Source organism: Condylostylus longicornis, unplaced genomic scaffold, assembly GCF_029603195.1.
Source record: "Condylostylus longicornis isolate FDR11 unplaced genomic scaffold, ASM2960319v2 ptg000009l, whole genome shotgun sequence".
Lineage (NCBI taxonomy): Eukaryota > Metazoa > Arthropoda > Insecta > Diptera > Dolichopodidae > Condylostylus > Condylostylus longicornis.
The window spans coordinates 1,327,205-1,339,993 of record NW_026577978.1 but is presented as its reverse complement, the minus strand read 5'-3'; the positions used below and the strand labels follow the sequence as shown (position 1 = coordinate 1,339,993).

Genomic DNA, 12,789 nt, shown 5'->3' with positions numbered 1-12,789 from the left:
GCACTTATTCGAATCGAAGAAACAGGAAGTTAAGAAGCGGAATTTTGTAAACGTTAGGAGTATAAGTGCGAGGAATTGAAAATGAAATTAAATATTTAATTGATGGCTATAAAATTTCTTAAATTTGAGATTAAATCGAATTGTGAAAAAAAACGAGTTTAACTATAAAAATAAATTTAAATCAGCTACCGTAATTGCATGATTAAAATTGAAAGGTGATCAATAATTTCAAAAATTTTGCATAAATTTAGGAGAAATTTAATTTTTTTTTAATTAACAGTTGTTTATTTTAAAGTTCGTCTCTTTTTTCGTTTACGAAATTTATAAATTATTTTCGGTTTAAAGACTATAGGTTAAGCTAAAAAGTTACGTTGACGAGGACTACCATAAGGTACACCGAAACCAGATAGGCCATTTACAATTTTGACACAGTAATTTGCTCAACATTTTATATTTTCACAACATTCTAAAGCTATAGCATGAATATGAAGGAAGATACCTTAAAATATTGTTCTATATAAAAAATAATATTTTTACTATAAGATTTATTTCTCAACAAAATATCCATTTTTTTACCTTAAATAATATAAAAATTTTGTGAACAGAAGAGCAGACGCAAACGAATAGCAAAATAAATAAGATTATTTTTTGGGTTTTCCAATTCGGGAAGATTGTTTAAAATTAATGCCGTTCTTACTATATTATTAGGCATAAGCGTATTTCTCACTCATACCTATTATCTTATCATTTTATTATGTAGAACTTCAGACTTCAATAAAGGCTCTTGAAAATTACCCCATTAACAACATTATTCAGATATCAATCACTTGAAAAAAATTATCATGCATTAAAATGATAATAAAACTGTCGGCATTATCAGCTATAGCCTTTTTTCATTATTTAGTATTATATAAGAATGGCAATGACGGAGGCCTATGATCAGATAAAAAGAAATATTTTGAACGATTTTAAAAATTTAAATCCCAATTCTGTGGCAATTGAATAACACTTATATGGTCTCATACTCATAATATAGAAAATAAATATCAAAAATATGGAAAAATATATCAAGAATGGATGATGACTTGGCTATAATAATTTTGTCGTCCTTAAGAAAAAAAAAAAATGTCTAATATTTTTTTTATGTTTGTACATGAAAAACACAAAATTTATTACATAAAAACATAATTCTTTATATACTTATATGCAATTTAAAATTCATTTTCAATAAAGAAGATTAACCTAAATTTAATTCCAAAAAAAAAATGACAAAGGACAAGACCTAACATTGCTTTCATTTTCTTTATACAAACTCATAATAAAAATTTTGTTTTTATGTTCTTGATTTTTGCCATTTTATTCATAAAACATTTCTTATTTTTTGGCACAAATTTTTAAGTTGGCACCATTATTATAACAAAAAAAAAATCAAAACAGAAAACAATAATAATTTCCAATTTTTCTCTCTCTCTCTCTACCTCTCTCTCGAATGTGTTAACACTCAAATTACAATAACAATAGAAATTTTTGAAATAGATTTTTTTTTTATTTTGGCATTTAAATTGAATTTCGTACTCTCTCGTTCTATTATTCCACATAAAGTGTCCTTTAATATTAAAGGCTAGTCTGTATATGGTTCTTATACAAATGTTAGCTATAATAATCATTATTTCTCATCTGTTCACATAATATTTATTCACAACACAGATGTGACACACTAATGTGGTATTTTATGATTTTTAAACATTTCTTCATTTGCAATTTAAACTAAATTATCATGAAAAAATATTTGGTTGTTTAATTATTTAGTAAATTTTCAACAAATTTGAACAAAAATTTTCTGATTAGTTTATCTTAGACCATTCGTCCATCAATCAGGGCGTTTGTTTTTTAAAAACTCCTACACCATTTAAGATAAAAAACAGAAATTATACAGATATTGCTGAAAGACTTTTTACTCTAGAATAAAATTTCTATAAAAATTTTTAAAATTTTTTACATGCCTTTGCAGCCGCCCCTTTCTTACTACTCAAAGTTTTAAAATTGGCACTTTTCATTCTATCAATCCAAAGATCTAATCAAATAATGAAAAAAATTCAAATAATTGTATCGGTTCAATGCAATTACTTTAAATTTTGTTCTAATCCCCTAAAAATATGCAATAAATAATAATATAATTAAAACAATGTTAAGAAAACAAATTGGGATATAGCTAGGTGGAACATCATTTTTTGAATTGTTCTCACTTAGAAATGTGCTTCCTTACAAACCTATCGTCTATTTTTGAATTCATTCATTTTATTAATAACAAATTTTCAATAACACAAGCTTTCCAATTTTTTTTATATTTTTCTTATTTATCCTGGTTTTTTTCTTTTGGCCTTTACATTTTCAATTTTCATTTGAATTTTGTACACACATAAATTAGATTTGTATGTATGTACTTTTGTTTGAAAATATTCTTGAATTTTCTTATAAACAAAAAAAAAAAATATGTTCAATTTTATAACAGTTAAATTATAATAGAAAAATCATAAATTTTCTCAACCTATTCTTGGCTAATGGTTTATTGCTTATGCTTAATTCTCTTTTATGTAGGAGTATGTTCTGCAATGTTGATATATATAAGTGTTTCGTTCTCCTTTCAATAACGTGCCAAACATTTATTTAGGAAGGAAAAATTATTAAGATCAAAAAAATAATGACATTATGAACTGCTTACCGCTTGTATGGCCATGACAAATAATTTTTTTATTTTTAAACATGAGAAATAAATACTTCCTTGATTTAATATTGAAAATATTCAAGATCTGAATTTAAAACTTCAATTTACTGGTAGACCTGATGACTACCTAAGTGAATTGTCTTGAACTAATTGTATCACAAATATTTGAAGGCAATTTAATTTGGTATTCATTGGGAGATATTCATCGGAATTTTCAGACACTACAAAATATCAACATAAATTCCCTTTACATTTATTCTATTAAAAGGGAAACAACATTTTAACACCAGTATCGAATTTAAATGTTCTGTGATCAGAACAAATACACAAGAATTTTTGAAATTAGATAACACTACATCTCCCTCTTAAAAGGATTTGATCCGTAATTTAACTGAATCTCATATTAAACTTAACTATACTCAAAAATCAATTACTGTTCTCTTGAATTATAAATTCCTGTAACCACTAGAATACAATAATTTTCATATATCAACACATATACAAACACTCATAAAAAACACATGTATTTCAATACACAATATTTATTATCGTAACATTGTATATATATATGTATGTCAGTATACTGCAGAATTAAAATATAAAAAAAAATCGAGAGTATTGTGTTAGCCAAAAAAAAGAGATAATAATTCTGCTAAAATAATATAAAAAGAAGGTCAAATAATATAAAGGATATAAAGGATATTATCATAAATGTTAAAATATATTATTAAATTATGAAATCAATGGTAAGTATTTTCGTTATGGGTAATAATAATGAATATTTCACAGTTTTTTTGTTTTTTTATTGTTATAATAGCCTTGCCATATAATGGGTGGGCCAATAATGATTTATCTATTTTGGTTTTTATTTTTTCAAAAAAGATCATTTTAAAATTCCAATATAATTTTTCATTTGCCAACACGATTTAGTACTCACCCCTCTCCGAATTTTTGTAACCAAATTGAAATCAATCGAAATATTACATATGTTTTGTTCACAATATTTTCATTACGAATATAAGCTTTGAACTAAAATTGAAAATAATTAATTTTCCAAAATGGCGAAACAGATAACTGGGCTGCGCAGTAACAAAGAAAACTTAACAATACCGAAAGCTTTTGGAAGAATTCCATTCTCTTATATTTGTATTGTAAGTTAAAATTGGAAAAACACTATATTTTTATTAGATTTCAAAGTTGATTGTTGCACATTGATTAGACTAAAAAATTGATGACCACCAGTAACAATTTCCATCGTCTAAACAGTCACAAAATTAAATAACATTTATTTGCAAAAAAGTAATTGCAGACATTCTGTTCTTATATAACAAAAAATTCGAGCTCAATTATGCTAAAATTTTTCCACCAATAACTTCTAAGTGAAAGGTACCATCTCGTATTTTATATACGAATAATATAAATGTGAATTAACTAAGTAAGGGATGGCATCATAAGAGTGTCTATTTTAATTCATATCTCCCATCAAATTGATTTGCACAGCAGTACAATTTTAATTGTAGAATAAACCAAATATATTGTCGAAAATACTAGCATATAACAGTAAGTATACGTTGCTTTATTTCCATTTAAAACTAAAATTAGTAAATGGCCCACCCTTACTAATACACATACCATACACCATTAATAAACAGATATTATGTAATAAACGGATGTAAAAAATAAATTTGGAAACATAATAATAAATATATAGATTTTCCTTTTGTTCCGAATTTTCGCTATACCTATACATATATACTCTAACTATATAGATACAACTACTTATGCATATATCTTTCTCCATATGTACACAGAACAATAGTTTCTACATGAATTATATTGAAATCTAAAATGTTAAATTGTAATATTTCATACTTCTAGGTTGTAAAATCCGTAGATTTGGTAATATTGTATATATAAGTACATAAAACGTTAATGGAATATTTCTAAAAATTTATTTATGTAGGTTTTATATTTCTGCATACAATATACAAATATATATACAACTATAAATACACATATTATGTACATATACACTTAAAATCGATTAAAATCTTTTTATATAAATAAAATATACAGGATATTTTTAATATACATATATATAGAAGAAAAGAAAGAAGGAAATCTTATCTAGGTTAAAAAAGAAAATAAAATAAAGTTGGATCAAACCAATGGTTTGTATTGTAGCACTTTTCCCTTGAACAAGTGAGGTGTACCCAAAACACTAATAAAATTACTTTCATCCATATACGATTTCAAAAATTGCATACATTTAGGATGATCTTTCAGGCTCCTATAACCTGAAGTCTAGAAGAAAACTGATATCAAATATTTAAAAAAAAAATGGATTTTACATAACGGTAAATTTTAAAGGCCATTCGGTTTTTTTAAAGTTCAAGTATGGTATGCCGCCATAAAAGAAGCAACTCATTGCTTTTCTGTGTTTACAAAATTTGAAAAATACTTATAGTTTCATTGCAATAAATTGTTTAAAAATGGCATTTTTAGCGTTTTAGGGGGTTATAATTTTTGGAGGAAGGGAGATAGAGAAAAATTCTCTTCTATACGGAAGTAAGTTTCTAATAAAGATATATGTGCATATAAAATATAAGCTTTCTATCTTCAAGGGTGTAGAAGTTTTGTAAACAGACACATGGACCGACGGGGGAACAGATGGACGGACAGAGTGGAACTAATAAGCACTTTTTTTCAAATTTTTTTTTGGAAAATTGCTAAAAAGAACAAATAAATTATGATTAAAGTGTTTGGAATAATTTTGAAAAAAATTCAAAGAAGAAGAAATTTTTGATGTTGAAAGTGAATTAAGAATAAAGATTAATTTAATGCTGTTGTATAGATGTCGCTGAAAAACCGCATAAATATTTTTCTGAAGCCTGATTTCTGTTTTTTTTTTTTGCTATTTCTGGATCCAAAACAGTAACAAATTGTTAAAATGAAATTGAGCAACTTAGCATGCAAAAAATCTGCGAATCACCAAAAAAATTTCTATTTTGCGATTTAATCACAACAACATTCAATTCCTGACCTTACGCTTTGTCTTAGATCATTAATTTTATTGTCATTATTCACTTGACAAGGAAGGCAGCATGTTAACTCTTTTTCTTATCTATATATAGAGGAATGAGTTTCAATATTGTTGTTTGCAAAAATCATGTATTTTTTTTTTTAATTTGTCTGCTCTATTCTAGGCCATTATTCTGATCATGCCATTGGGACAATTTTAAAATTATAAAATGGGCTAAATTTGGGTGATTTGTAAGAAAATGGAAATACTTATTAAAAGAAAAAATATGTGATATTGAAATTTTAAACATTTAGAGCATTCACACTCTTAAAAAGAACGCATCTATATTAATAAAATGCTCTTTATACTCAAAAATACTATTTATACTCTTTATATTCAAAAATTTGAACAAAGAGCTTTGCTCTATTTTATTTATAGTTTTCTTTGTTTTATCAAAAGAACAATAATTTTTGGGCACACATGAGTTTCACATTAAAAAACATTATTAAATTTTAAAATCTTCTGTCACAATACAGGATAGCCTTGAATTCTCTCTCCTTTTCAATTTATTTAATTAAAGGAATAAAGAAAAAGGTATACAAAAGGATTAAAAAATTTCAACAAAATTAAAAAACAAAAATGTTATAACAAATGTAAATTTTTTTTTTTTCAAATAATCAAAGGAACAAAATCATTTTTCACATATATACGTTAAAAATAAAATGTTTAAATGATCAAAAGACGCAGTCTCATGAAAACACAATTCTTGTAATTCATCAGTTTCCCCCACCTCCCCTCCACCCACCTCATTAAAAACATTTTTTGGAGTAAATCATATGAATTCGCTCTATTTTTTGCTCATACAAACGACCTGAATTTTTCCCTCCCCCTCTCTGTCAAAGTTTTCTCTCGTGTGTTTGTTGAAAATTAGGTCACGACCATATCACTTTAAACTTTGTCTTTTTTTTATAACATTATCTTTGAGGTGATAAATTTTTGGTTTTATTTGTGATTTCTTTGAAAATTGTTTTGACACTTTTTTTTTTGTTTTTGTAAAGAAAGATAAAAACTGCAATTAAAACTTCTAACTATATATGACATAACACAAGTATATTTGTGGGAGAGTATGCAAGATGAGAAGGTGTGAGATGAAGAAGAATGAAAAGAGGAATGTATTTTTTCTAATTTTTTCTCTTAGAAAAAAACTTACAACCTTTTAAACACCTGAAAAAAAAAATAAACTTTTTTATGTCATTTTTCTTTCTTTTTTCTTTTTTGTTTCCAAAAGCCCCCACACCAATTTTATGACAAAATGAAATTCAAACTCAGCGCCACCTGTCATAAGAAAAGTATATAGGAAAAAAAAAATGTAAAAATTATTTTTTACCGTTTTTGTTTTTTTTAAATTTTCCTACTTAACACACAAAAACGAAAAACAAAAATTACATGATAAGCGATAATTCGTGTAGTTACCAAGAAAAAGTTGGTTTTACCTATTTAGTTTTCATACCTTTACCAAAAAAAAAAAGAAAAATGGAACTGACAAATTTTTACAAAACAGAAAAAAAAACAGAAATTTTATTTTTTTTTTTTCCCATTCACTTTTCATTTATGATTTTCGTATATTTTTAAAGTGTTATGTAATTCTAGTTCAGTTCGGAGAATTTTACATAGAAAGTTCTAAATATATTCTAAAATGTATAGAGTTACAGTTGAGTATAGTAAAAATGAATAGATTTATTATGTATCACGAATTCGTTAATTTGAAGAATTCTCATAGCATTGGGTATTAAAAATGAAGTATGAGCAAATGGCGCAGTACTTATAGCAACGGCCCTTCAACTAATGAGTCTGGAGTTTTTGTTTTTTTTTTAAGCCACTCTCACGTTAACCCTTGGGATCTTTTGTGATTCAACCTCCCCATCTACATTAGCCTTATACCCAGGCCAAGGACAAACCGCAGTATAGTAGCCACATCAAGCCGCGAGATCATATTGCGGGTTACAAAACGAGCAACAGCCTCGCATTCAAATAATAAGTGCTCTATCGTTTCGTTCTTTTCCAGAAACAAATGGAAAACTCCGTTGCCTACTTTGTCAATCCTTTTTAGATGAAACATCGAGAGGCAGTGTTCAGTGAGAACACTCACCAATTACCTTAAATCAGGACAATCAAGCAGAGCCATTTTCCGTACCCCAATCCCAAATTCCAATTAACAATGTAGAGTAATTTTTTATTTATTATATACTAATAAAGCTAGGCTTATTTTGTATGGACAGTTTATGAATAAATCAAACGAATATGATAATTTGATATTAAGTATAGTGAATTCGACATATTTTTTTCCAAAGTCGCAAAATATTCAAAGTCATAACTAATCCGATAAATTTTTGAAATATTTTGTCCCCTTATAAATGACAAGTACATTATAATGTTTAATTGATTTTTTTAATAATCCTACATAAATAATTTTTTTGTAACCCAAGGAAATTCGAAACGTCCATAAGTTCTCAAATAACAGTGAGTTAATTCATGTCGCGACTTTTCTATTTGTTTTTCCTAATTTTATAATATCTCATATATTTATATATACACACATACATATTACAATAATTTCTATATTAAATAGTCCTTATTATCCTAAAAATGGCAAGTAAAGAATAAAAGATATTGTTTCGGTAGGTCTTCATTTTTCAGTTAAAGGATATATTAAATTTAATTCAGTTTCTTGTCATATTATTCAACTTTCTCTTTATATATGTATACAAAATATTCTGAGTCAATTTCCTCATATATTCCACATTGTAATGAAAATAAATAAAAGGGATTATCTTTTTTTTTTGTTTGCTGTCTCGCCTTATTAATTTTTTTTTTTTAATCCTGGGCATATATAGTAATTATGCCATTTAATATGGTCATGATCATGATGGAATTAATATTAATTAAATTTCTATTTGCTAATATGTAATTTTATATTAGTAAAATAAAGTTGGAATAATTAAAAGAAAAATAATTATAAATGGTGAAATAAATTTTAGTATATGAATAGTAAGTAAATTTGTAGTAGATTTGTTGGCTTGCTAATTACTGAGGAGGAGGCATTGTTGGCTTGCTATTGCTCATAAAATAAAATTTCATATATTTAAAAAGAAAAGTAAATTTTTAAAATTTCTCGTCTGTTAAATTAATTAACAATCCTGTCCTCCTAAATATATGCAATTTATGATATTGTTTTTAAAATTATACAAATTTTTAATATTTAAGCTATTTATTGCTAAAATTTATTTATTATTTTTCTTTTTATTTTGCAGGTCTTTCAGCTGAACTTTATTATGTAAGAGAAGGTCAAATAAATGAATATGCAATGCATTTTGTTGTACCAATTGCAGCACAAATATCTGAAATAACATTTACATGGCAAAGTTTAGCTGGTCGTCCATTACCATATCAAATAAATGTTATGTCATCAGATCCAGATGTATTACCACGTCCAACATTAAATATAACCCGAATTGGTGATATACCAACATCAGTACAAACATTTGCAATTGGTATGAAATGTTCTGGTCTTAAAGCAGCTGAAGTTCATTTAACAATTTCAATTGAAGTTATATTAAATCGTGCCCTAAATAATATCACTGAAATAACATTAAAACGAAAAAAAATTTGTTTATTAAATTCAGAAATTGATGATAATAATATTAATGATCCATTATTATTAGAAACGGTAATACCACCACAAAGTGGTTTTATAACATTTATAATTGGTGGTGTATTAGCATTAGTATTAGTTGCATTACTTTTATTAATTGCATATTGTGCACGTGGTCCAGTTAAAAGTGGTATACCAATAAATACAAATCATTTAATGAAAACATCAAGTTTTCAACATATACATCATATACAACAGAGACCACCACCAACACAATCATTACAATTACCAATAAATATACCACAATCAACTGTAACATCAATATATTTATCACCATCAACATGTGATCCAACATATGCAACATTACCACGATATAATAATACACATAATAGTGGTTATCAATCTGAACCGGAACAATTTCATCGTCGTATTTCTGAAGTAACAGTACAAAGATGTCGAGTACGTTTATCAAATTTAATACAAGAAGGACAATATGGTAGAGTATATAAAGGAACATATAATAATAATCAAGAGGTTTTAGTTAAAACTGTATCACAACGTGCTAGTCAAATACAAGTATCATTATTATTACAAGAAGGTATGAGTTTATATGGTGCACAACATTCTGGTATTTTATCAGTATTAGGTGTATCAATAGAAGATCATGCAACACCATATGTTTTATATCCAGCACCAAATAATACAAGAAATTTAAAATTATTTTTAATGGATAATATAAGTGGTAATACAATACCACGTGGTATAACAACAATACAAATTGTTTTAATGGCAAATCAATTAGCAATGGCTTTAGGACATTTACATAGACATGGTGTTATACATAAAGATGTAGCAACAAGAAATTGTGTGTAAGTAATAAAAATTTTTTCTTTTATCCGATTTACTTATCCGGATTTACTTATTCGAACACAAAACAAATAATTCTTTAAATTTTTTTTAACAGAATTGATGATCAATTATGTGTTAAATTGGCTGATAATTCCTTATCAAAAGATTTATTTCCTGGTGATTATCATTGTCTGGGTGATAATGAAAATCGTCCAATTAAATGGTTAGCATTAGAAACAATACAACAAAAACATTTTTCTGAAGCAAGCGATACATGGGCATTTGGTGTACTTATGTGGGAATTATGTACATTTGCAAAACAACCATATGCTGAAGTTGATGCATTCGAAATGGAATTATATTTAAGAGATGGTTATAGATTAGCACAACCATATAATTGTCCAGATGAACTGTAAGTAAAATATTAATTACATTAAATGCATTAAAAATTTTTAATATTTAATCTTAATTATAATTTTAGATTTACTATAATGGCATATTGTTGGGCATTATCACCAATTGAACGTCCTAATTTTATTCAACTTCAAAGTTGTTTATCAGATTTTTACTCACAATTAACAAAATATGTTTAAAAATTTCAATATTCACAAAATATATTTAGTTAATAAGAAAATTTTTTAGAATAAATTATAAATTGGTAATAAATTATTCTTAAAAGAAAAGAAAAAATTAAATGGAAAATTTTACAAAAGATCAAACCAATTGAATAATTATAATTACAACCTACATTATATATTATCATATACTTATTATATTATATAATATTATTTATTCTTATATTAAATTTTGAAAACTATAAAATAATTTAAAAAAAAAAACCGAAAACCTAGTCAAAATAATAAATAATTAAAATAATATTTTGAATTTATTGCCAATATAAATTTTTTAAAATCATTCACCGCCACAATTATCTTAGACCTATAACTTTTATGTAATGGGACATTATTAAAATAATTTGATAATTTTATTAATAAAATTAATTTCGAATTTAATGAAAACCTCAATATTTTTGAATAATATTCCCATTATTAAATGTGATAGATTTAAGAGAATATGATTGATTTTTTATATTTAAAAATAATATAAAATATATAATTAAAAAGCGAAAATTTAATAAATAAAATATTAATATTAAAAAACAAAATAATTATATATTATGTAATACCTTAATATCAAAAATTGAAAAAAGAACAAAAATACCTGCCAAAAATTTAATTTTAATGATTCAATTGAAAGTATTAAACATTATGAATATTGAAATTAATATAAAATTTTCATTAAAACAAAAAATTCTTAAAATATGTGCATAAATAAATTAGTTAAAATTGTTTTGATTATTTAATACTTTCAATTAACCCACAAATATACATTTAATTTGTAAATATATTTAAAGTAAGATTTCAAATTTTCATTATCAATAGAAAAAAATCGTTTATCTTTAATATTATCAACACCTTGATGTCACCTTTAACTTGATTTTCGAATTTACAAGCTAACATTTATAGCTTAGTCTATAATTGCAATTAATAACAGTAATCTAGTAAATTTAGAGCAGATTTGAAAAAATCAAGCGTGAGTACAAAAACACCAAGCATTTCGGTACATAGATTAAATCTCCAAAATATATATCCTGTTATTACTAGAATTCTAATAATATTTAGTACACAGCTTACCTCTACACCGAATATTCAAGTTTGTACAGAATTCATTTCGAGAACTAAAGGTTATTTATTAAAAAATTGTCATTTAAACAAGTTGTCTATATCTGTTAAAATTTATTTTATTTTATGCCCCTAAAGAACACAAAACGAATATAAAATTCGTTCTAAGACATTTATTATATTTTATAAGATGCCAAAGACATGTTAGAAAGCGAGTTTTTGATAAATTGAAAAAATATACTTTCGCATATCTAACTTAAAACTTAAATAACTTAGAGAACATAAAGATACTGCTGCAAAAACTATATTTTTTAATTTAAAAAGCATAAAATAAATTGATCTGAATATAACAGAATTGATCTTCAATTTAATTATTTATTCGAACTTTTTAATATTTTTATAAGAGCCCCACAATTTATACCGAAAATTTAAATACAATTCATACAAACATTAAATGAAAACTGCGATCAAATTACTTAAATTTTTATTGATGATGAGAAATTTTGAAATTTTGAATATTTTTTATTAATATATTTAAGAAACAAAAAAAAAATACTCATAATGAAGACATTTAAATCTCAATCTTATAGTTACTGAAAATTTTTAATTCACGATACAAAATGAAAAGCTTTCATTTTTTTTTTTTTTTTTTTGTTACACATAGGTAATTAATTTTTTTTAGATTTTTATTTGATTATTTTTAAGTTTACATAAGTGCCATTTTAAATTTTAGTTATTATACGAAATAAACAATTGCAATAAATATAAAATTGTAATATATTATATATTTTTTAAATTGAAATACACAATTTTTAAGAATTGTGTTACATAATGAAACACTAAAATATTATTATTAACT

The 12,789-nt window shown here is 25.0% G+C and overlaps 1 protein-coding gene across 2 annotated transcripts in view; it reads left to right on the top strand.

Moving 5' to 3' along the window:
* Nucleotides 1–10,886, top strand: part of LOC129618592 (tyrosine-protein kinase Dnt-like) — a 69,095-nt gene extending 58,209 nt beyond the window's left edge. Inside the window, exons 2-5 of one of the 2 annotated variants that reach the window (XM_055533432.1) lie at nt 9,059–9,081; nt 9,137–10,268; nt 10,364–10,660; nt 10,730–10,886. In XM_055533432.1, coding sequence (XP_055389407.1) covers nt 9,208–10,268; nt 10,364–10,660; nt 10,730–10,841 — 1,470 coding nt within the window. In that variant the 5' untranslated portion in view covers nt 9,059–9,081; nt 9,137–9,207 and the 3' untranslated portion in view covers nt 10,842–10,886. Of the gene's footprint in view, nt 1–9,058; nt 10,269–10,363; nt 10,661–10,729 lie in introns of both variants that reach the window. The other variant, XM_055533431.1, reaches the window with a different exon arrangement.
* The last annotated feature ends 1,903 nt before the right edge of the window (nt 10,887–12,789 follow it).